Source organism: Ptychodera flava, chromosome 13 (assembly GCF_041260155.1).
Source record: "Ptychodera flava strain L36383 chromosome 13, AS_Pfla_20210202, whole genome shotgun sequence".
NCBI lineage: Eukaryota > Metazoa > Hemichordata > Enteropneusta > Ptychoderidae > Ptychodera > Ptychodera flava.
This window is the reverse complement of record NC_091940.1, coordinates 13,868,929-13,895,399: the sequence shown is the minus strand read 5'-3', so window position 1 is coordinate 13,895,399 and position 26,471 is coordinate 13,868,929. Positions and strand designations below refer to the sequence as shown.

Sequence of the window (26,471 nt, the reverse complement as noted above, 5' to 3'; positions counted from 1 at the left end):
TACTGTGCTAGGGGGCCCGTGATGTTAAGCGATGTACGTTTTTGTTGTCATTCAAGATGTACGTTGCTGTTTTCGAGAAAATGATATAGCACACCGTATCCTTACACGACATTCCGTGAGTGAATGACATAGAAAGACCAGGTAAGTTCATGCTGAGTACACATGCCGGTTAACTCAACTGCTTTCTTGACTTGTTATGAATCTGTAACATTTTACGGTATCGATTTTCCCGTACTTTTGCATTTTTGATTGACATGGTGGCCGTTAGCTGCAGTTAATAGCTCGAGGTTTTACCAGGTTACGTACATAGGTCGGATGGGAAAACTGACAGAGTTAATCACCTTGGTGGTAGATGGGTACACTAGACACCAGGTCTATGGGTCGGACGGCAAACTTGCCGTCCGACCCATATACCCAGGCAAAACCTCGAGCTACAGTGTTGCAGCTGGGTGGCTGTGAACTTTTCAGATTTCTATACATTTTGCCATGCTTCTGTAATGCAGTGTACTGGTCGCAGTTTTACAAGTTGGTCAACCATGTAACTCAGCAATGGTGCGTGCCATGAGTAAATTAAACACACACCGTAGCGCGTATGAAGTTGACAAGGTTCAATATTATTCCGTGGCAATGTTTGCCATACAGTGTACCTATTGGTTCAGTTTTCAGTATGTCATCATCATAGTATGTATAATAGCAGCCAAGACCTGGTGTCTAGTCTGCCCATCTAACACACAGGTTAGCTGGAAAATTGTAGCTCTCCATGGTGAGGCGGTTCGTGAGTCTTAGTTTTTGCGACCTCTCTCACCAGTAGCGCTGCAATGCCGAAGGCCCTGTAGTGTTCATAATAAGCGTGTCGCACAGGGTCCTACTAATTACTGCCCGTGACTGCCCGTAGCTGCCCGAGGACTGCCCGAGAACTGCCCGAGGAGCAAGTAAGCCAAATTTCGCCCAATTTTAACACTAAGCCAATAGGTTGAACTTATTTCATGCCCAGTCAACCAAAAATATCATTGATTTGGTGTTTTCTGTAGAGGTTTTAGAGTCGAAAGACGCCCATATCTTGATTGACAGATCATACCATTCAGTGCAAGGGGTGGTACGCTGTCAGGCTGTACGCGCTCAGCGAGGTTAATTTGCCACCTCTCGGACTGAATGGTATGATCTCACTATTGCAAGCTGGCGACGTCCTTCGAGCCTAGCGTCTTCCGTGTACCAAAACTGCCGGAGAAAACATCAGGTTAACGCCAAATCAATGATATTTTTGGTTGGCTAGGCATGATTTAAACTGAACCTATTGGCCTAGTGTTAAAATTGGCGAAATTTGGCCCACTTTTTCCCCGGGCAGTTCTCGGGCAGTCCTCAGGCAGCTACGGGCAGTCACGGGCAGTAATTAGTAGGACCGGTCGCACATGGCGTGGCATTTTGATGTGAAATCCCACATATTACTGCATTTGGTTGTGCCGATTTATCACTACTGAAGAGTAAACACTTTACTACACAAACCTTGTCGTTTATAGGCTTTGGTATTTGTTCAAACATGTCAACCGCGTTCCATAAACATTGACTGAGCGTGGGGCATCCGTGTTCCTGGGAGCCACCATTACCAGAAGTTGGTAATTGTGGCTCCCAGAAATGTTTTTGGAACGTGTTGAACAAATACCAAAGCCCATAAATGACAAGGTTTGTGTGGTAAAGTGTTTACTCTTCAGTAGTGATAAATTGGTACGACCAAATGCAGTAATGTGTGGGGATTTCACATCAAAATGCCGCGCCATGTGCAGCACTCTTATTTTGAACGCTACAGGGCCTTCAGCATTGTAGCGCTACTGGTGAGTGAGGTCGCAAAAACCAAACTCACCGACCACCTCACCGTAGAGCTACAATTTTGCAGCTAGCGCACACAGATGATCCATTCTGTCAATTTGGCCTGAGACCAACTGAACTCGTAGGTGCAGTGCAATCCCATCTGTACAGAAGCTTGGTACAGTCTGATGGTAAAATACCAAATTTATAAGAATATAGCATCTTTATGGTAAATTTTAGAAGTATTGAGGATAAGTTTTCTGTAGCGCGCCTCAGTCAATTTTTGTCAGATTTTTGCCAAAATTTTGATAAAAAAACTGTGGCAAATGAAATGTTGCGTCCATTTGGTCCAAAATTATCAAAAAAGTTGCAGAAATGTTCATAAATATTGGTAAAATGTTGCACTAAAATTTTGGTGCCAAAAAATAACAGCACTCAAAGGGTTAAACACATTCACATGTACAGATATACTTTCAAATGACTTGGGCTGGCATAAATTTCATGTTTTAAAACTAAAGTGTGTGTTTCATCTCTGCCTTGTCTAGAACTTCTCTGTAGTTTTGATGTGCAAGGACTCCAGCCAAGAAAAATTACCCAAGAAAATTACGTAATTTGTATCCCCATGTGACTCATTCAGACAGAGCTACATGCTCGGCATATTAGTATCCAGGAAACAGAGTCGCGTGCAAAAATTTGACATAGTCCATAAGAATGAAGTAATTCCCATGGCTTTCATAGCCAGTTACTAGAGGGAAAAATTTAGTTATTGACCTCATGGGACACAAGTGATGTAATATTTATAGGCTGGACAGATTTATCAGTCAAATGAGTGGTTTTATAGCCGTGACAGAAAATCAGAGCACAATGTAGGACAGAAAGTTTCAAGGTATATTGTACGGTAGCAAAAACTACTGAGGTTCTTGACAATCTCTGTCGAGCTGAAAATTTGCAATACCAATTGTTAGTTTCTCTTGTATGGTAAATTTTTATTCTTGAATCAGTGCATTTGTTATTAGAAAGTATAGGGAAGGCAAAGCAAAGCTTTATAGACCAACCACAAGGCAGTCCATCGGTTTGATGGTCAACTGGTCGCTTTGTATGTATTATAAATGTTATTCTCATTAAACACAGGAACCTCTGAGTGCTGTTATTTCTTCAGTGATAAGCCTGTCATTTCAGCTGTCAACATGTCAGTGTTATGTGAAAATGTTCAAGGAGCTGCATGGTGAATGAGAATGTGCTTGCTGATTTTGGTTTTAAACTGAGTGCCACGTTAAAATGGCAAAAGTGAATTTATTTCAAACAACACATGAAAAGTTAAAGCCCACTTTCATTGTTCACTCCAGTCTGATTCATTGCTTTTTCATAGATTGCAAAATGTATGTTGTGATTGTTGGCTTGACAAAGTTCATAATCAGTTCAATAAACACACATTATATTCTGACAGTTTCAACTGAAGTGGCAGAGGACATTTTTCAACGTCATGATAGACTCAATAACAGCAGGGTCTATTTCTAAAGGCTCTTGTAATGCATGAATGAACGTTTTCTGTCAAATCTGTTCACGGACCATCAACGTTTCAAGAGACAATGGTATCACCAGAGGATGAAATGCTCACATTTCATGAAAGTTACCTGGTTGACAAGCTGTGAATGGAATGGTCAGACGTCAGCCCTAGAAAGAACAATCAATAGGTTCTGCTGACCTTAAATGACCTTTGACCTCCTGTTTTGTCCAAGTCATGACTGCAACAAAACATCAATTAAGATTCCAGGGCTCATCAAACTTTTTATCATCATTTACATGTGGTGACCAAAAATTTCAGATAAAATTTTGTTTTCACAGTGAGGGTCTCGTTTTGCAACGTCACCACGCCACACCTAATAAAAACTTCTTGAGCATTATCTGCTAGCTAAAACAACTATGGCGCTTGCCCCAATGGATAATGTATAGACTCTTAGGGTGCCCATTTTATGTTATGATAAGCCATAATATAAGTCAATATTTAATCAAGGAAGTGTACCATACATTTCTCAGTTTATTTATTCTACAATATGAACAACTGTATCACAAGAAGATTGTCATTACTATCCCTTCAAATGTGCCATCTCAGTTGGTACTGGAATGTTAAAAACATGTTTCCTCTCTACTAAGTTGAAAAGCAGCTATACAGATGTGACAGTATCATGTTATCCACAAATACCTGTATCCACAGATACCTGTAGGTGAACTTTTTATTTGCAAGTGATAAGGATGAGTTGACTGTGCACTGTAACATCACAGTCAAAACTTTGTCCAGACAACATTTCTACAGTTTCACTGAAGCAAGGCTTTTATTTTACAATAGTGCTTTTATGACCTGAGATTTTTGCAATTCTTGGAAAGCCTGTAGACATTTGCTGCGAAAAGCAAGTCGAGCCATGTCCCGCCTAAGAGAGACCGTAGTTAAGCGTAACACAGATGACCGAGAGACTCACACAAGGGTCATAATAACGTTACAATTACATAAAAACTCTGCAGTGCATGCATTGAAGTACCGGTAAGATGCTCCTGACATAGACTGTCCATGGTACAGCTTATTAAGCCCACCTTTTGACCATCCCAGAACACTGAATCACCACCAAGTTTTTGCTATTGTTTGTATACATACATGTACATTCAGATATTATCAACAATAGTATAAATAGAATGTTATGACTTTCAACCTTATGCCAGTCCTATTAAAACAATGGCAGGTGGTTGGACCAAAGTCAAATACATTAATAATTAAAAATGACTTTGCCAGTCATTTGTATGGAATCTAGATATGTTTTGTGACACTTTTACGTTGTTTATTTGATGACATTGATGTCCATAAGATGTACTGTAACTTGTCTTGTAAGATGTTAATATACCAGTCCTATGTAATTAGCTGTACATGTACAGAATATATATGCTTAGCATTGACGATTCAGGCATTAACAAAATATTTGTCGTGCCACTCTGTTATTGTTCACAGGATATTGAATGAAACATTGAATGCACACATGTATCAGCAGTGTCATCTAGTCAATTGATGTTTGGATAGGGGTTGTGCGTGTATTTGTGTTCTTATTGTTTAAGATCCAGAACTAACACACGGACATGCATTTACATTTAATACGTAAATATTGCTACTGCATCTATAATTACCATTATTGTAGTTGGCAGAAAAAGGACCTTTCTGTACCCATCTGTGCTGATACATAAAAAAGTCGTCAAGATCAATTTGGTATTTGATCTAGAACAGTACTCTGATGTTTGTGTTCTGATGTAGGCTCATGTTTCATCACACACTCTTCACACACAAAAGGCTGTAAGTGCTACTAAAAATATACCAGCTGATTGAAATAGAGCTGTCCAGTGTAAGTGGAAATTTGCCAGTGGGGCAGTATCCTCGAATTACACCCAATTGAAAATACGTGCAAATACAGGAGCTCAGTGTATTATTTGGATAGAGATAGTGGAGGAAATACTGGTAGAGTCTCAAACCTCAATGGGCTGAGATTGGAGTGTCTCACACGAGTCCTCTGAGCCCTGTTTCACACAAGCCAGAGGTGACTGTGAGACGGAAATTCACCAGCATGGCAGCAATTCTGGGACAGAAATAATTCACCAACAAACCTGAGACAATTCATCTCAGCCCAATTGAATTATTTTTCTCACATCCCATGACCAAGTTGCAGTTATCGTATTTCATTGTCCCGTCTTGTTATCACATTGACTCTTCCATCACAGTTAACAACAAATTAACAGGTCATTGCCTACATCTATTTTATCCATAGAGAGCCTTGCCCCTCGACTGTTAATGTTTTATCTCAGTACACTGTACAGCCAGTCTGATATGATAACCCCTGAGTTGTAATAGACGATGTTCCGCTGATTGCGAGATCTCGCGAGACTTTAATACATGCCCGTAGAAACAGGTTTCCAGCTTAGTAAACAAGTCAAACTTTGTATGGAACAAGAAAACGTGCAGAACTGAGCAAAGATTGCAACTTCATATATTTTATGCAGTGTTTAACGTAATTAGCGACTTGTCCTGTTTTACGCAGTTTGTCCTGTGTTGCGAGAACGCGTCCACTGCGAACCATATATTCTCGCGATATCTCGGAATGTCTCGCGCGGTTCGGAACATGGTCTATTGAATCCTTGTCCTGTTAACATATTTTCAAAATGTTATTATGTACTGTTTGGGGTTTATATATTTGTAAATGATTAATTGTTTTAATTTTTTATTTATTTATTTATTTATTTATTACAGAGTGTAATAATTGAAATAGTTTCAACATGAATCGCCAGAGGGCAGGAAGTGCGGGAATCGACAGCAAGGTATTCCGGGAGACCATCGCTCGGATGAGGCAGGAAGTTCTGGAGAGCAAAGCCGAGACACAGAGAGTGCAGGACCAGTTGAACTGCCTGATTCATCTTGTGAAAAGGTGAGAAACATTCCTACAGTTTTGTCAAGTCACACAGCATTTGTAAAGGTCTAACAGTTATGTAGCAGTATGACATAGATGTACAGTACTTGTAGCATTACTTAGAGGAGCTGACCTCCAGCAGAAAAATGAGAAATGTACATGTAAGAGCATAAATTTTCACTAGGATTTCATTTCAGTATTTTGATGTTTGAGAAACTTTCACTGGGATTTAAAGTGGCACTCTCACTTGGTAACATTTTTAAAACATATTTTTTTAATGCCAACGGTCGATATTTGACGTGGCGACTGCGCGCGGAACGCGAGATATCAATAAAACATGTCATTTCCCGAGCGTATTTTTCACATCCCGAAGTTTTACGATCGTTTCTGATTATGACGCGAAATCCACCGAAGGTTTGTTGTTGTTCTGATTGACGATATTCTAGGGAGTCCATAATAAGTTCGAACGACGCAATTTTACCTTCCACTGCGAAGACTTTATATACAGCATTAGGCTTTACCACAGGTCAGTTTTTGAAAACTTCTTCTTACCTTTTGTTGTTTTCATTATTCTAAATCAGTTGTATTATATTTTTAACCACTACCACATAAACATCAGTTTTTACGTGTAAAATATTAGCCGCCTCCGATGACTACATTTTGTCGTCTGCCACACAGTACGTGTGGTTCGCCGCGCGCGTGGTATGCGTCTATGCATACCACGCGGTGGCCGCTATGTATCAACCGCACGTAATGGGCTAGTCACCTATGCGAATTCTGGTGGAATCAGCAAAAATTGTTTTTCATTTTTTCACCAAGTCAGTAAGACTCAGCTTTCTCCCACGGGGCATGACCGATCACCGACGCGAGTGGTACTGTGGCGTACAGCAGCGTCAGTGTAGACTCGTACTCCATAGCTTAGTTGACAATGGCCCCAGTGCTGAACGTTCGATGTTCGGAAGCTGAATTCAGGTGGGCCTCCGGAATTCAAACTTTTACTTTTTTGAAGACATGTTTTTATTGATATCTCGCGATCTGCGCGCACTCGCCACGTCAAATATCGACCGTTGGCACTAAAAAAATGTGTTTTAAAAATGTTACCAAGTGGGAGTGCCACTTTAAATTGACATGTTTGAGTCTATTGATATTCGGCATTTTCACATGGACTCATTTAGCTGATTTCATTTATCAGTAAAAATAGTGAAATTGAATCCCTGTGAAATAATGCCTCTACAGTACACGCAAATGTAATATTGTTTTGTTTCTGTTCAACACTCTATCTTATCAAGAACATGACCTAATTTCATTTCAAAACCAAATGGAGTACACCACCATGCAATACAGCGGTTTGTTTCAGTCAGTTGCTAAATGTGTTACAAGCTAGTACTACACATGCACATTACACATATATATGTATGGTACATGTATATTTCATGATAAGAAATGAGCAGGAAAACGTTCATAAGTGTAGCTTTCATTTTTTTCCCCGCCAATAATCATGCCCGATATTACATTACTGATGCCAGAATAATGCTTCATTGAGTGTAAGCACTCATGCATATCCAGCCTGAGTCTTAAATTTCCCTGCAATAACCTTCAGTCAAATGCAATATTTATATGATTTGAGTATGAGTTATATTTATCTTTGTCAAAATGACCAATACCATGATCACTCATGTATCGTGAATTATACAGTGTTTTAGACCAGGTGATATTGTAAATGGTTGATTTACTACTTGTGGTTAATGGTTTTCAGGATGAATACTGAATTAGCCCTGAAGAAAGATTCCGAAAACCAATTTTTACCAATTTTATAAATGTGAAGCCACTGCATATTTTTGTGCTATGCCTATCTGGATGTAGTCCATGATACAGAGTATACTGGCAGAAAAGAAACATTTTATGTAGCCCCAGATTTTAGGTCATGAAAATGGCCAATTTTACCTTTTAATAAGTTGAGGCTCAGTAAGAAAAAATGCTTTATGATTGTGTCAATCCTGAAAATCTTCATTCTGTCAAGTTCAGGTCAAGTTTATAGTTAAAACCAGTACATATAGGTGGCACGACATGTACCATATGTTGCATTTTAACAAAGACTTGAACGCGTGAAGGCCCCTAAAAACAGAGATACATTTACTGTAAACATGATTTTTTACTGAGTAAACATGCTGTAACAGTCAATGCCAATAGGTTGTGGCGCAATACAACTTTTGCCGACTGGGAAGTGATAAGCCTGGCAGGATACCAATTTATAGCAGATAATGATTTCACCAATAGTTTATCCCTCGTAACAACTGATGCTAAATTTTTCTTCTTCTGCAATAAAGCAAGATATTGTAGAAAGCTTGATATCGGTGCCAGAGACTTTTAAGTAGGAAAAATATCAGAATGGATTCTCTGTAGCCAGTCAATAACAGAACACTCCATGGCGGCATTTCCATCAGATATAATTCAACATTAACACAGAAAATCGTCTTTGTTATAATTCATGATGATAAAATGCAAATCCTTTCCAAGACTTCCTTATTGCCTTGAGGCTTTTGCTATTGCATTTCCACACATTATTCAGTGTTTTGCAGGTAAATTTTACCAGGGTTCCCCAGTCATTTTACTGGCCATGGTTCCCTTTGGTATACCAATTCAAGTAGATTAGGGCACAACAGCAATGTCACTGGTGTTTCCAAATCATACCAAATCATTTAACCTTAGCAAAAATGCTGTTTTTTATTATCACTGACTCAAAATTAAACATGTACTTCTAGGGATTATAAGTTTGTGTGAAATGACTCACTACATGTACATGTATGTTACATAACACCCTCTTCTTTCATGTATTTTGTTTCTGCAGGGCATGGCTGGGAGACGCAGCAGCTTCTATACATGTTGCCAATATTGTCGGTAGGTTTGCCTTTCCAGGCCTTGCAAACATTTCCTGCGAATTGATCTGAGCTACGGATGGTGTTCATTTCACATGATGAATGGTGTGGTAATTTCCTCCTTGAGGATAGAATTTCTGTTGACACTCAACTGTACAGTCAAACACTCATTGCCTCATACCGGTAATAACAAGGATAATATGATTTTCCATTATTTTAAAATCCATTTTGGCATCATGTTGGAGAAATTAAACTCAAAAGCACATTATCATCATTTGATGAAAACATACTGAAAGTTGTTTCTGTCACTTTCTTATATTTAGTTGATTTTAATTTTAAAAGGCTGGTGAAATGCCCATGTTGCAAAATCACAGAAATACAGTTGATGGTCTATAAAACAGTTACATTCATTTCTTTTTTTTCGTTTAGCGCGCGTGATTATGAAATATGGCAAAAGAAAAATGCAATGTGGGCGTGTCCCCCGAGCCTCTCCAGTCGACTTTTTTCGGCTTTCCGAAGTTTGCCCGACGCCGTATCTCATAACGGGAAGTAAAGTATTTCACACCTCCGTAAGCTCCCTACGGGGGGTAACTTCTAGGGTTTCCGCTTACATGATCAGGACAGTGTCCTCCTTCACTATGGGAGAACGTTGTTCTTTTGGTGGCTGTGACAGCGGCAAGAACATGAACGGCTCAACTGTAAACTTTTTCAAGTTCCCGTCAAGTGTTGAGTGTTTGAACCATAATGTGCTTGTCTCTGCTGGTTCGTACGATCGGCCACGGTCCCTCGGCTGAGCCTGCCTCGCTACTCGCTAACGTCGGGAACGCAATGCAAATCGACAGTAACTTAAAACGTAAATGGGACCGTGATTAAAATGCACTATAACTACAAATCAGCTGCATGAACAGCAACACTGAATAGACTACCATTAAAACGAACAACAATACGGAACGTAGAGATCGTGATACAAATCATGGAGGTAGAGTCCTTCATGATACAAATCGACAGCAACACGGAACGCGTCGTTGGGACGGCAATTGAAGAACAACGGGGAATACCGGGCCACGAGGACCGCGATGCAAATCGGCCGCAACATGGAATGTTGAAGACTGTGATTAAAATGCACAACACAGAACATCGAGACCGCAATGTAAATCAACTGCAACACCGATCCTTGTTGCCTCGATTAAAATGCGTATGTCTGCTATGTATAGCAAAAGTTTCAATTCTCGCGAGCGAGCGTTCCTATGCCCGCTGTACATGCAGACAAAATGACGTCAAATTTATCGCGAGGGCTCGATTGCGTGTGTCTAAAGTTTCAATTCTCGCGAGAGCCATTTATGCATGCTCTACACTAGACTAGATGACGTCAAATCTCTCGCGAGACTTGGCTCGATTGCAAATACGTACGACGGAAAGAACGCAATAATACGGAAGTAGACACAGTTTTTGCGAATCGCCGAGAGAGAAGCGCAGATTAAACAAAATACTAAAAAACCAACGTTTTTTCTTTATTTTACCATATTTTTTAAACAAAATCAGTTCGCCGCTGTGGCGAATTAGGATCGTTTTTTTTTTCGCCACTTCGGATTTCGATTCGCATTGGCGAACGTGGCAAATTGGCAGCGCGAACACTGGAGCCTGTTTTGTTAGCGGATACCGGGCAGAGATAAGGCGGCGTTGGACCGCTATTCGATGTAAATGAACACACCTGTGACGTCACAGACGGCCAACTATTATCCCCGCTATGGGCGTGACCTGAGTGTCGCAAAATGACCCCATGAAAGCCGCGCATAGAAATATCAAAAAAATTAACACTTGCGCGTACTTTTAAGTTGCAATTCTGTTGCGAGTGTAATAGTATTGACCCCCTGGAAGATATTCAGTCATACGAACGGGACCATTTCACCAGACCTTTAAATGCATGCACATACATGTAGATGAACTGGCATTTACAGAAAGCCTCCACTGAACAAATTTTACAAATCAACACAATTCTAAGTGGTCCAGCTGTTGCACAAACCTGTAAAAGGCCCCACAAAGAAAAACCATATTGGTTTTTGGAAGATCGGTCCCCATGTTATGCAGGTGTGCAAATGACACTTTTTCGGTGTCAGTCTACATGGTGTTACACCTGAGACCATGTGTGAAAATGTTTTGTGTCCCTTGAACGTCCATGATATAGCATGAAATATGGATTTGTGTTCTGTTGGCTGTACCAGGGAAAATATCATTAATGGGAACAGTATGTGGGAAATTGTACATGTATGCATGTATTTGTACTGGAGGAAGAATCCCTTTTTGACATTTGTTTGTAAAATATTCGCGGTCACCTGTGTGATTACATTATTGAGCAGAAGAAATATGAGACTTGGTCATGAAATTTGAGAACCGTACACAAAACACTAAAAATGTCCGACAAAACAACGTTGCATGGCAATGTGATGGTATAGATAACTGTGAAATTCTGCGTATGATAATTGTATTTTGTTGCATTACAATGACCGATACACTGTGTATGACAATACACTTAAAAACAAAAAATAAGAAATTCCATTTTAACATCATTCCACTTTTAACACTGAACGCTACAAGTGTGTACCATGTATTCTGTACCCAGGACAAGTACAGTATCATTTCTTGACAAGAAGTTTCCATCGCTACATGTATTAGCAAATATTAACTTTGAAGTCTATGTTACATGTACATGCAACTGATGCTTTCTTCAGCCTCCAGTATATACATGTAAATATGTTCAACAGGATTCAACTTCGCCTGAAGAACATTTTGATCAGGAGAAAAATAAAAAAACAAACATTACAGAAAATACCTGGTATGTGCCAAGTTGAGAGTTTCAGGAGACTCGCCCCTTGGTAAATGTAGAAAAAATCTTACTGATAACATCAGAAAAATGAGATTAATTATAATGATTATGGTTTTCCCAAGCGATAAGTAGTATATATATACATGTCCTAATAAAATGTGTGTGTGTTTCAGGTGTTGCCCCACCGAACATGACAACCCAGGAAGTTGAAAATGATATGGTTGCTGTGCATGCAGAACCCAAGGTATGTATTTCAAGTGTTCAATCCACCATCAACGGTATTAAGTGTCAGGTATAGAGGCTAAGAATGCAATAAATGAGAGGAGAAGGGGGGCTCCTGCCATAAAAGTTAGTGCAGGTCAAGGGATACTGACCATTATGCGCAACCCATTTCAGACCCTTGTGAGGCAAAGGTTAATAGACTCTGTTTTAGACTAAACACCTATTGCTTTGTTTGGTTAAGGTAGTAAACGCCTCAAACTTGAAAGACTTAATCTTTTGCTAAAACTTCCACAAGGGAGTTTTAAACCATTCCTTTTTGAAATCAAGCAGTAAAATTGGTCACCAGGCAAAACTTTGTGCAAGAGTAACACAGATAACCTAATATTCATTGACTTTTCAAATACAAAATGGCCTCAATTTCTGTGTTAGCTCTACGGGGGAAAATACAGTTTTCAATTTTCACAAAACTAACTGGTGAAAACTTCATTTGCTCCATGAGCTCTAAAATGAGCCCCCACCAGTGATACACTGAAAAAGTATTGGTAAAGTTTTGATTCTGAACATCTGTCCCTAAGGCATATTCCATCTTAATACCATCGATGTCGATGAGTTTCTAAGACGAAATGTCCAGAAGCTCTTCGTCATACATGTAGAGGACTGAACTTTGAATATGAAAACAAAATAAAGGTAACCAACCCATAATGAGCTCAAATTGCGTTATTTTTAATCCAATGTGACAAATGAATGGCTGATATTAAAGTGAACTGACCCGTATTAAAAAATCTTATTGATCATGCACTCCATTTGATAGATGTAGCATTCCATGGATTGAAGAAGCATGTATCCAAATTTATACCAAAACTGCTTCAATCCATACCTTTAGGAGTAGCGCATAGTTACATATTGTACAGTATAAATGTATCTACATGCATTTGATACATAGTGGATGAGTAATAAGAGTATACTTAGTGTCCCCTGTAGTGTTCTCCACAACTTGGAAAAAAAAAGAGGGGCAGCTAATTTACATAACAATGCATCAGTTGTATATTCCTGTTTTACGCAAATAAATTCCTTTTCGTAGTCATTAACATTCGAATAGATTTTTCCAAAATTACAGAGGTGCCCCACCCATAATCCCCTTGAGGAGAATCCTGCCTTGTGTATGAATTGAACATCAATCACTGCAGTTTGGGTCAAAGAGAGGCATATGAACACATAAAATTTTGCTCATATTCCAAACTCTGGTCATAAGATATGAACACTGTACAGGCATAATGCGATTTGAGAGCTATAATGTTGTTACTTTCACTTGGTATTTAAACTGTAAGTGTGTGACTGCAACATATGGAATTCAAAGAATTGGATCAGTTCACTTGTAATTTTAGTCCACAAAGGTATAAGGGCTTATCAAGGGCTCATGAAAATGCTGATTTCTACCCGTAGCATCCACGTGGCAAGTATTCATCGTCAGTGTCTTTCATCACAGAAGGTCCCATATCTGTCACAACACATGTTACAAAGGTATGGTCTCACAGTGTTGGTGACAGAAAAATAATAAAAAAGAGTTAAATAACATGGTCACTTAACATTAAGATTTGACTAATATTAATAAGATAACAAGGTTTTCATTAATGATTAAGGTGTGTGAAGTTAAATATAGAATTGGTTTTAGGAACTGTTAACCGATATTTGGTTCCTTGTTAATGTATCTAGTGTAATACTTTGCTGTGAGGTGTTTTGGCATATTTTAGTCCACCATCACTTTAGCTAATAAGAATAAAATTGTAAGAATATCAAAGTAAAACCAAGTAAGTTTTTCTGACATGATGCTGACATTAAAGGCAGTTATTGCTTGCAATACATACAGCGCATTATCATGGTAACCTGATTTCAGATCAGTGAACAGTGTCACAAGTTGGAGCCCTTATCAATCTTTGTACGAAATAGTAAATTTACGACTCTTTTGTCATGTATGTATGCTGTTAGGCTGGTACATGTTTACATTTCTTACCCACTGTACTGCCAGCATAACCAACCAATCAGCTCATTGAGAAAATTTCTGCTGTTAGTTGACTACTATAGTATTATGAGCACTCTGACTGGTCAGTACCACTCCAAATTTGCCCACCTGATGAATATTCATTAGATTACTGATACTTCTGTGGTTGTACTTGCAGTAATTACTTTATTTGGAATTTGATAACTCATGAGGAATATGTTGTCTTCATATTCAAATAAATCTTGACAAGGAAACTGAAATATCTGAACTCTCATTTTCTTAAAATGACTAACAGCTGTATCGTTGCAAGTAGGTAACTTTTCATTTGCTGTAAATGCTTACGTTAAAATTTCACATTTATGAACATAGTGCATGCCATAACAGTAATTCAGCTAATGTATCTAATATATATTTGTTTAACTTATGGGATATTCTTTAACTTTTTCACCGTCCACAATAGTCAATGTCTTCAGTGGTTAATTTTAGCCTTTACACAGAGACATTGGGTGAAAAGGTTAATTAATATTCCAGTATAAGTTGCAATTAATTAGTTACTTGTATTCTCTGAGTAACTTTAATTGTGTGTATTTTTAAAATTAATCTTTCATTATTAAATCCAAATAATTTTAAATTTATAGCCAATGAGTTAAAATTGCCATTGCAGTTTGTTTATACGCATTCATAATACTAAGCTGCTAAGGGTAATTTTGTCACAACATCATATCACTTTAATTGTCCATTAATCAACTTTTATACCCACTGTGTAAAAAGGACAGGAATGGTTCACAACTTTGAATCACATGATGGTTGCTAAGGATGCATGAAGTTTGTTGCACACTGGTTTAGGTAGAACAGCTCAAAATTATTCAAAGAACAGCGTAAAATTATTCATCTCTAAAAGAGCATCAGACACAAAGTGACAACTATTCTAGCCAACGAGTTGTCAAAATCAGTGATTAAAACCCAATGATTAAAAATTCAGATTCAGACTCTCACACTTTCATGTAGATCAGCTTCATTGAGGAGATGATGATGTCTTTTGAATGGATATCTACAGTGTCATACTGAGAATTACTGCCTTCATTACTGTGGACAAAAAAGGAATTCAAAGATTATCAGCAGGAGGATCAGGAACTTAGCAAACACGTTAAATTATTTGAAATTAATTATTAAAAAATTATTTGAAATATCTGTCTCATATTACATGGATGCATAACAATATACATGGTGTAATATTTGAAAACTGGAAATTTGGAGTTAAGTTACACGGACCAGTTTGTATCACCCTAACGACCAAAATCTGACTTTTCACAGCCTAGAGTGATTAACAACTGGGCAATGCTGGCCATAGGACTGCTGAACAGGTACTACAAAGAGAAGGAAATAGAGGCGGAGGAGCAGGCCAAGAAACACCTCACCAGAAGGATAGACTACTTGGAAGAGTTACTGCTTCATCATAGGAACATGATGAATGATCTTCCCAGACGCTCTGTCAAGACAGTCGGGGATGTTGATAGACATTTTATTCAGCAGAGACTGGTGAGTGGTATACATAAAATAAAGCTTCTCTTTAGTTTTTCAATTCTAGTTAAGCAGTGCAACTTTTTGCGTACAGACTTCTTAACTTCTTTGAGTCTATTAAGGACTTTCTTGAACTTTGTATGATTCAGTCCTACGCACATGATGGATATAAAATTTTCATGAGTTAAGGTAGTACAGGTACACAGCTCGAAATTGAAAGACTTAAACGTTTGCTCAAACTTTCCTCAATAAAACTTTCAACCATTCTCTTACCAAATCAAGGACAAAAATCAGGGGTCACTTTGCAAAATTTGATACCAAATTACCAAAAAAAATTGACAAATTACCTGACATTTACCTACATTTGAAATTCAAAATGGCTGTCATCACTTTGTTAACTCCATAGGGAAAAATCAAATTTTTGGTTTTTGAAAAATTAAGAGGATGAAAATTTTTCGTTTTCAAAGAGCTTTAAAACTGCCCCCAAAAGTGGAAGATTAGAAAAAAAATTGTGGAAATGTGAGAGTCCAAATATCTGTTCCTGAGGCGCATTCTCCCTGAGAGAACAAAACGCTCTCTTGAGTCAGTGACACATCAAATTTGCCATTAGGTGGACCGCTAGTGCAGATAGAATGTACTTCAGGGACAGATATTCAGACTCAAATTTTTACAATTCTTTCCTGGTATGGTGCTACTGTGGACTCATTTTGAATGAATTTTACTCTGGCTTGTGTTTTGTGAAAAACAAAATTTCATTTTCGCCATAGGGTTCAAATTGATACTGATAGCAGCCATCTTGAATTTCAAATATCTGTAAATTTTATATCCTCGTTTCTTTTGTCACAAAATTTGCTTGATGACCCGTGAGTTTTATTCTTGATTTTGAAAGGGAATGATATTAAGGTTTCCTTGCAGAAAATTTGAACAAAACTTTTAGCTTTGAACATAGACAGTTGAAATGAGAGGCACGTTCTGCCTTTATCAACCAGAACTTCCACAACTGCTAGGTTCATTATTTTTCAGTCGGCAGAACATTCGTGTCAATTGATCACATACATGTATAACAAGAAATGCTGAAGGAAATTGCTAGATGTCTTTCAACCAGTGTAAAAGAACTTTGACTAACTTCATTGGATCCTACCAGAATTATCTGTCTATTTGATAAAAGTTGTGCTGTATTCTTTAACACATTGACTCATTATGAGAGATACAACAAATTGTCAATGTCTGACTTTCTACTAAACTGTCTCTTTGTTATTTCCATGGCAATAGAGAGAACAGAAACAAAGAGAAGCTGAAGAAAGGGAGAAGCAGCTGAAGAGACGCACTCCTGTGCATCATCATTTGTACCGACCAGTCTCGGCAAAAACCACAGACAACAGCAATGACAATTATGAAGTAGATGACGAACTCATTTCACTTTTCCTTCAGCCGTCATCAGGCATCAAAGATACCAACAGAACCAGGGTAGGGATGTCTCCTCTCGCTATGTAACAAAAAGGAATTTTTTGACTGTTTATTGTAATCCTAGTTGATTTAAGTAGAAAACATGTTAGTTGTTCAGGTAGGCTGAAGTTTGTATCAGGATCAGAATGCAGATGAAATCCTTTGAATTAAATAAGAGATTCATTTTTTACATTATGAATATTTGACTCTGAATCTGATGACTGCATAGGCCATTAGCCCTACAATAACCAGGTATATGTAATGCTATTTCGCTTGCACTCCTGCTATGTACATGAAAGCAAGCTCGTCCTACTGTAATATCATATACCGGTAGTATTTATGAACAAACCCTGCCAGGCTTCATCACACCTTTCTCACACACCAATTTTCCACCAAAGATCCCTTGAACATACAACATCAGTCCAAGTTAACAACAGGTCTGAACATCAGATGTAATTTTGATCTTTGAAAAATATAAATCGGTAGTCAGGATTGTTGATGGGTCTGATGAAAACAGTATGTTCATTTGTGTTTGTAGCTTTATGAATTCAAGTACATAGATTACCTTGAAATGTTTGTCTTTTGATGAGGTTATTACTTCAATTTGAAATATTCCCTTTCAGGTAACAAATGGGACATTTGAAAGGACAAGAAATGTTGATAGATTTGTTCAGGTAAGATGGTGCAATGATTTTGTGTGTTTTTGATCAGCAAAGACACTACTTGAACGAAAGCAAAAGGAGTCACCATTAAACATGCGCAGCCCTTACAGCAAATAAAATACTAGACTTGTATGGTTTGTTGTTCACTGAAAAGGAAAATAAGTGTGGGTATTGACTTATTAAATCCTCTTTTGTTTGCAGCCTGGTCTTTTTGAAGCAGGAGATCTGATACCCGACAGAGAAAAAGCCAAGAGACCGTCCAGTGCAAAAGTACAACAGCAGGCAGACATGGCCAGGGCACGGCCGAAGAGCGCTGGTGAGTATTGCAGATCTATTGTGGCCAGCTCTTAGTAAAGAGAATATTAATTTCAATATCTTTGATGGCATCAATATCACTTCTGTTATGCACTCTTGACTCTCAAAGTAGCATGACCCTGGGATTTGATGGGCACTATCACAACAGAAAAACAATAATGTTGTGGTTTCAAGTGCGTTGTTTTCATCCCACTTGGACTTTAAAACAACATGACCTTTGGTGTACATCTGTTATCTGTCTGTTAGTATGGCTTGGTTTGATTTTCATTGTTATCTCTCGGGATTGCCCAGTTTTGAATAGTACTGTGCACACGTAGGAAAATTCTCACTTCCAAATAAAATAGTCATATGCCGGTAGTATTTCAAAGCTGGCTGCAGTTTTCCATCTCTGCTAACTTTATTTAGTGTTTGCAAATTCTCCAATGATGTAATAATATGTCTACTCAAACTTTGTTCACTCATAATCATGGACTTTCTTGAAGAATTACAAATTAAAATATGTTTACAAAATTTGGAATTCATCACATACATGTATTTAACATTGACTACTATTGCATGACATTAAGGGGATAAAGTTGTGTGTGTTACTCTGTGTGTGTGCGTACAGAGGCTTTCACCGTTGCAGCTTGCATGGGTACATTGATCAGATTTTAGGTTATTAGAGTGGTCTGTGCCTTGAAATTGAAAGACTTAAATTTTCGATCAAAGTTTTGGTATGGTAAACAATTGCCTAGCCAAATCAAGAATAAAAATCAGGGGTCACTGTGTAAAATTTGGTAGAGAAACATGATCAAATATTTACTGACATTTGAAATTCAAAATGGCCCCATCCCTGTATTAACACTATTAGGAAAAATTCCATTTTTGATTTCACAAAAATAAGCAAATGATAACTTGAGCCCCAACAAGTGGTAAATCAAAAAAGTATTTTAAAAGATTAAAAGTCCAATTTATCTGTTGCAGAGGCACATACTATCGTTACAAAAATGCTCCCAACAAATTGCTGCTGTGTTAATATAGGATGCAATTTCTTATACATCAGCCACTAGACAACACTTTTCCTTCTTCTTCTATGATCTCTTGACTTTGTCATAATCTTTTAACCATGTCACATCAACAGTACTTTGTGTAGTTTGTACTTTATGCCATTAAGAATAAGATATCTTGAAAAGAGAATTTCTCCAAACCTTTCTTTTTCATGTGCCCTTTTTCCAGCTATCAGAGCACAGCTGTTACTAGGTAATAATGCATGGTCCTTGAGTAGAAATCAAGTGTTTGCTGTTCTTCATTCAGACTGTATACTCTCTGATTGTAGCATTTAGAACTTGCACTGTGCGTAGATTATAGTGGATGACTGAGATTGGGCTGTACATTTATGTTCATGGGGCTGCCATTGCAGGACAGTGTAGTGCATGAAAAGTAGAGACACTCTCCTGCCATAGTTGATTATGTTGTGTAGTTTTCAATGCGATGTTGACATGCCTTGGATTTGCAATGTTGCTTTTATGATTACTATGTTATTTCTATGTTCTGTCATTATTTCTATGTTGTGTACATGGATTTCCGTCATGGTAACCATGCTGTGTCATGAATAGTTAGTCAAAAATTGCTACAGTGTGTGTGATGTTTCCCTATCATGTGTGTTGTGCCATGACTGCCATGTTGTGTCATAATAATGCTACTGTAACAGTACGCTTGGTCATGGCATTTCTGTGCTGTGTTACGGCCGTTTTTAATGTCATGGCTGCGAAACGTACATGTGAACTGATTGCCATGTTCTGTCAAGACCTTTTGCAACATAATGCAGTGTCTTTTATTCCTTTAGCAGTTTGTGGCTCAGCTGTGTTATTGTGGTTTTGTGACTTTTATGTTATCGCCAATGTGCAACCATTATATCAGTACTGTTTCATGTCTTGTCATGTCTATTCTTTTTAATGCCATGACCATGTTGCATTGTATGCCAAGTTAAATGCCACGTCAGATATGCTCATTACACTATGACTGCATAAATTATTACTGATATCGAACCCAACTGAGAACTGTACTATGTGACTGTGAACAAAATCATTTTTATGCAGAGCTTTGTTTAGTTCCTCAGTAACGTACCTCGTCTATGAAGTCAGACGCATCATAGTGTACCAGTGTGTGACTATTAAGTATCTAAAACTCATCACCAGTTGTCATTTGTGTTAGCTTCGTTTTTACAACTTCATACTTTATCTTTCTTACGCTGTAAACATCACAATTAGGGCATCTTCCAAGTAATGCAGAGGTGTACACCTGTGTAGCAATACTGTACATGTATAGTTGTGTTGATGAGCTTGAGAGGTGGGAAAGAATTAGGTATTGCCCACTGAATCTGTATGGTAGATGTAGTATTCAAACATTATGTACAGTGAGAACAGCAGAGTATCAGTATCATTGATTTTACTCTTCCTTGAATTAATATTGCATTACATTTTAAATTATTTTCATCCCTTCATAAGTTGATTTTGTAGGTTTCAGAGTTTAGGTGCATCACTATAGTAAAAACCGTGAGAATGAGTTTTGAGAAATCACCCTCATGAACCATGAAAATTCAACCAATAGTCACCATTACAGAAGTGGTACTCGCAATACATTGTAGTTAGTGCTGCCATCATGGACTGCTGTGCTTTGTCTATGGCAGATACATGTATGATGTCATCAGTTTGTGGTAATACCACTTCTGTACTGGTGCAAACCAGTGGAGTAGTAGCATTGTTACCACTGTCAGATATCAGAACCATTGAGTGTTACTATTGATGATTGAAAGAGATCACACACACTTACAGACAGTGGATAATTACAACATGAGCATAATAAGGCCAAAAAAATTGATTTGTTTCTGGTAACCGCTCGCATCACTTCAAAGTGTGCGTGTCAACTCTTTTTTTTCCCTGTTTTTCATTTGCCCCTATGGAAAAAAGGGGGAAATGTATCAAATTCCACCAAAATATAAAAAAATTGAAAAAAATCACGCCACGCATGATTTTTGCCACATGTCAATGTCCAAAAACAAACCTATTATTTTTTTGGCCTAAATAAAACCACCTCTACCTTGACCATAATATTAGTTTTAATATGCTAAAATCCTACAACGAAAATACAATTTGAACTTCCGAATAACAAATGTCCGGAATACTGTAAGTTGAAAATACAGGCAGCTTTTTGAACAACAAACTTTTCAAAGGATCTGAAATTTACGCACAATAATTGAAAAAAAGTTTAAGTCCTCACCACAGTGCAATGAGTTTCATTGGTGATGTGCTCATTTTTAGTCATAATAGATACTGAGTTCGACAACCCGTCAGTGTTTCTTGTTTCATGATGAAGTTACCGTTAAAGTTCTAATGCCATTCCTTTGCCCACCGTTTAGTACTCCCGAAAAATGAACGTCCACTCAAGTACGAAACCACCCGTCCAGTTTCCGCCAAGGTTTCAAGCACAACGACCACCCGAGCCAAGTCGGCGAAAGGCCCCAGACCAAACATCGAGCCGAGAGAGGTCGCACAGGAAAAGAAGAAGGCACATGTGTACTTCCCAGTGGATAGCTCTCCAAGTCTCGCGCATAAAGATACGGTGTCAGAAGATTTGAAACGAGTCCGACAGATGGAAGAGGAATTCAAACAGACAACCAGACTACTGCAGCAAAGATTAGGCATCGCAGAGGATGGTGCAATATAAACATTTTGTAAATGTACTTAAAATAACTTTTTCTTGCTCAAACATTTGTCAGAATGATATTTTGTATGCTGCTGTTTCATTTTCATTTCAATTCAAGGTCGTGCGTGGACGCTGTAGCATGTCAGGTTGGGTCAGATAAAAGGATAACAGAAGGGTAAAATGCTTTCGATGTCTCCATTTTCTAATGAAATAAAGGTGTTAAAAGAATTCTGCAGTATGCTCTGGGAACAGAAACAAGAATGGTGTACATTTGTGACCACTTTCAAAGAGAGGGGGTCGTCACAAGTTTTCTCAAAGGTTACCAGGCACCCTACGACCAGTGTAATTATTGTATCTAGGGAACATTAGCGACTGATGAAAGTTAAAACATGTTTGTTAACAATGTGTATCATAAAATTAAATGCTGCAGCTATGTAGACCTGATGCATCTAGACATGATGCATGAAATAAATTGTTTGTAAACAAGAAAGTCGCACACGCATAGTCCCGTTGACCCCGTCCCTTTAAATCACTTATTCTTCAATAAACTTCTGCCATTGTATATTCAGTGGCAGCTAGAATGACATGTTGGAATGGTCACAGGTTACACTTGAAGCAGTGATGGCTGTCTAAGAAAGGTTTTCACCACTGCCTGAGGTAACAATGGTGTATGAGAATTTTGGTATTATTGTACATGAGATGTCACTCATGAAACTCTATTATAGCCACGTGTTAAAACGTATGATGTATACCAAGCTAAATATTCTTTTATTTTGGATGGAAGCACTGTCATCTGATGCATTAGATTATTGGTCCCTCACAGTCATCATTGTTGCACAAAGATGTGGTAAATCACATTTTGGCGACTTGTGTCAGCTAGTGATGTAAGCCGCCTTATAGTGCTGCCGCTTCTTGCTGTGTGATCCTGCATGCGTACTCTATCTTGCCATAGAGGGCGCTGTCTGACAAGGGAAAATGGAGTACCAGCAGGCAAACATGCGTTACTATCATTTTCTAAAACATTTAACGATGAGACAGCAGACAAACAGGATGATTTTTTTTTTTTGCGACTAAATATTTTTGAGTCTGCTGTGTTATTTCAGTTTTGGTAGCCATATACCATAATGACTCTTACTAACTTTGAACTTTTCCTTTTCTCGATTTTTCCTCACCATGCATGACGATAATTTACAAAAATGCAAATCAAAATGTAAAGTCTCATGATTCATGAAATTTTGTTAGTGGTTAAGTTATTTTGAAAATCATCATTATAAAATGTTCTTCGGCAGTTCTTGTATTTTTATACAATTTACAGAATGTTTATTTGTAAGTCTGAATTTGGTGTAGTAAATTGTATAATGTTACATGCGATATATCTTAAAATTGGGCAATAGAATTTCAAAACATTCCAATCAGTATATCTACTTTTTATTTTGTATCACAGAATCTTGTAAATACACAGCAATGTAATTACTGAAATTTTGCTTTTTGTCATATTGCATTCAAGATGTGAGCCCTCTAGTGGCCACATTTTGCAATTTACTTGTCCTGACAGCAAACATTGGTCTGTGACAATCACAATGGTTCTTCTCCAGTAGAATTGAAAGGACGCGCGTTGTTCCACAGACTCAGTACGGTCAAGAGATCACATGATGGTGGTACAACAAACCCATATGTACAAATGGGTGTGGAAATAGACCTATTTCTGTGCACGTTTGTTGTGCACATGGTTCTGTTTGTACCATTTTCAGTTCAACTTTTGGTTTAACTATTGTACAAAATGATTAAGTCTGTTATTTCTTGTTATAATGCCCTTTCAGTACAGTAAGGTTCAATAGGTGATTAAAACCAGCAATAACACACATGAATTCAAAATTCATGGTAAAAAGTGTCCCTCTAGTCAGATCGCAGTGTCCTTGTCTTCCACATGTTCTGTTACCACCTGTTAATAAAAACGATTTCAATTTACATAGCCGAGGAAAATATTATTTTTAGACATATGATGTCCATGCCAACCAGTCTTCTCATTATTCACAAAAATATTTGAATATCCCAGTAGAATCCATGAAGAAAAAAAATTGGGTATTTCCACACTTACACAAAAATGTAATTTACTGCAGGCTGTTCACGTTCATATACTTATCATGGGCAAGCCGGTATCTTTCTGTAAATTATAGAAAGCAAGTTGTCCCAGTCATTATTATTGAATTGCAATATTTTGGTTTGAATAATACATCACAATGTGCTGACAATCGCCAGGGATGAAAGCCAGTGAATGTCTCAGCAAATCAAAATGTATCGAACAAAAACCGCTTTTGTGTTTTTGCCTGATCATTAAATATTTGTTTATCATTTGTTCATGCTGAACATATTCAAACTGACTGTGTGACTACACGTTCTGTTAATTAGGGCTGATAGCATTCATGCAAGGCTGAGTGTATTCCTTTCAAAGAGAGTCTGCAAATTTGTATTCCAGAGGTAGAATGTTGACAAAAAGACCCTGCTGATTCAATTTACATCAGTTTCTATTCTGTTTAATACTGGCGAGCCCATTAGATGCACAGCTTGCAAAAGCCTAAACGATGCATGGCCTTGGGGGCATGTTCCTTAGTGAAAAGCTGTAACACTAAGGACTTAATGCAGCTTCTGTGCATAAAATGAAAGCAGTAGAATCACACCTATAGAGGTCAGATTCACCTTAAAATTCCCTTCAATCTTATTGCAACTGGTGTAAAGGTCTCATTTATGGGCGGCATAAAAATAGGTTGGTCGTGTAACCATGATTGTTTTTCAACAGCCTTGTGTCGCAAGACAGAAAAATTTCAATTGCCTAAATTCTGTAGTGTTGTTGTGTCCAGCTGGAGATAAAATCTGTTCGCAAATCTTTACAGAGTGTGCCTTTGAGTGCATGGAATCTTTTAAGTAGCTGTAAAGTATGTAATGTAAAAGGAATTATTTAGCAAGATAGTTCAATTTTCTCTATGTCAGCTTTGTGTTGTCATAGAAACTGCAAACCTTCCAAAACTTTAGTATGACCTCGATTTTAAGAGTTGTTCCTGTTTCTATTTCACTCTCAACATCATCAATTTGTTTAATTTATATTTGTGTGGTGTAATGATATTATTATGTCTTTCCATTCCCTCATGTATATTCATTCATTCCTTGTATTGGTAAATTTGTGCCAAACCCAAACGCTGCAGTCGGAATTTTCTGCATGTACATCTCTGCCTATGCAATATCATATTTTGTTCCATTCGTAATGATTGATTATTGATATGATTTCTCCGACATTTTGGTGTAGACTTCTTCTTGCAAAGGAAACACCACCGCAGAATTTGAATATTTGAAACTTTGAGAGCTTTGTAAGGAAGATGGGTACCAGGTTGTCACCATTTGATTACACTTGATGTGCTATTTCTGGTATTCTCCATGTCCAGTCAAATGTCATAGTAACTGTACCTTAAGCCTTCCTCTGTATTGTAGAATTGATCAAATGGTGGCAAGGTTTTTGTGTTTCTTAGTCTTCATTTATATATGCTATGGAATGATATGTGTTCCAAAAATATGTAGGTTGTGTGGCTATCATCTTTGTGAGTGATTGTGATGTATTCAAATTGTTCACTGTCTAATGTGCAAAACCGAAGTTTTGAGAACAAACAGCATGGAATGACTGCCATGTTTTGTAATATTATAATAGGAGGGGGTGTCCATGTTAGTCTATTGTACAATATAACATAATCATGTTGCAATGTTGGTGTTTGCTGTTTTCTACTTATTTTGAAAAATGCAAAACAAATTAATAAGCACCGGGAAATATTTCATAGATTTTATCTACTAATACGGAGACCTAATTTTGAGGTGGTTGCTTCCAGAGCTTTATCTGACTATTTAGTTTGTTGCTGAAAAATGATACTATTGAAAATCTGTGACAAGAAAGAATTTCCAGATTTGATTTGCATGTTTCAGCTCTTTTGAAATTGATGTGGATGTTTTACATGTTAAACTTTTGCAAAGATTACTCGTAAGTGTATTTTCAAACTTTGCATGTGCATTTCAATGTTTTTACCTTCCCCTTTTCTTACAGCTCCTTTCTTTTCACCATTGGTTTCCAGTGCATCAACTGTTGAGTTGAGCTTTTTCCTGTCCGCCCTTGCTTTGTTGGCAGTCGATGCAATTGCCAGCCAGAAAAGTTCATTGATAGAGTACATTATAGTACTAGATTGTATATTTTGTACACATTAAAACAACATTTGCATGAATCAAATTTTGATAGAATAGTTTGTTCGTACTTAAGTTACCTATAAGGTTTATTGTAATATCATGGTTACTATAAGGTTGTAAATAATGTTTTATTATTGTCAAAAAAATTCCATGAAATAAAAGTTCAGAGAATGTTGAAATTAAAGGTTCATGTAAATTTTTCCTGTCTTTGTATTTTCTAACCTAGATCAAGGCATAGTTGGCTTTAGCATACTTGAATCATTTTTGTATACGTCTTTCCTTCTCAATCTCAACATTTTATCAAGCTGTACCTGATTTCTTATGAAGCAGCTAGACACGAATTAGGTTTTCTGTTTCTGACAGCGGCTTTTAGTGGGCAGGATGTCATAATGCATTCCATTTCCTGTAAGCCACAAAGGTAAGAATAAGCTTTTTATGTGTGAAGCATACATTCACTCG

At 37.6% G+C, this 26,471-nt stretch overlaps 1 protein-coding gene across 2 annotated transcripts; it reads left to right on the top strand.

The window, feature by feature from the left end:
* Position 1: 1 nt before the first annotated feature.
* LOC139147510 (uncharacterized) lies at positions 2 to 26,210 on the top strand. 2 transcript variants are annotated; one of them, XM_070718627.1, is made up of 10 exons: positions 2 to 141; positions 6,086 to 6,260; positions 9,091 to 9,140; positions 12,116 to 12,186; positions 13,608 to 13,685; positions 15,478 to 15,702; positions 16,957 to 17,151; positions 17,754 to 17,804; positions 17,994 to 18,108; positions 21,505 to 26,210. In XM_070718627.1, exons 2-10 carry the CDS (start codon positions 6,112 to 6,114, stop codon positions 21,810 to 21,812), a joined length of 1,242 nt encoding a protein of 413 aa, XP_070574728.1. In that variant the 5' UTR covers positions 2 to 141; positions 6,086 to 6,111; the 3' UTR covers positions 21,813 to 26,210. The 2 variants fall into 2 exon arrangements, with proteins under 2 accessions (XP_070574728.1, XP_070574729.1); XM_070718628.1 differs by lacking the exon at positions 13,608 to 13,685 and having other exon boundaries at positions 3 to 141.
* Positions 26,211 to 26,471: the final 261 nt, after the last annotated feature.

Bases quoted from the DNA above. Each gene is read 5' to 3' on its own strand.
- LOC139147510 (XM_070718627.1), top strand. From the start codon at position 6,112: ATGAATCGCCAGAGGGCAGGAAGTGCGGGAATCGACAGCAAGGTATTC. The intron at 15,703-16,956 runs GTGAGTGGTATA...CCATGGCAATAG, and splicing joins ATTTTATTCAGCAGAGACTG to AGAGAACAGAAACAAAGAGA. The intron at 17,152-17,753 runs GTAGGGATGTCT...ATTCCCTTTCAG, and splicing joins AAGATACCAACAGAACCAGG to GTAACAAATGGGACATTTGA.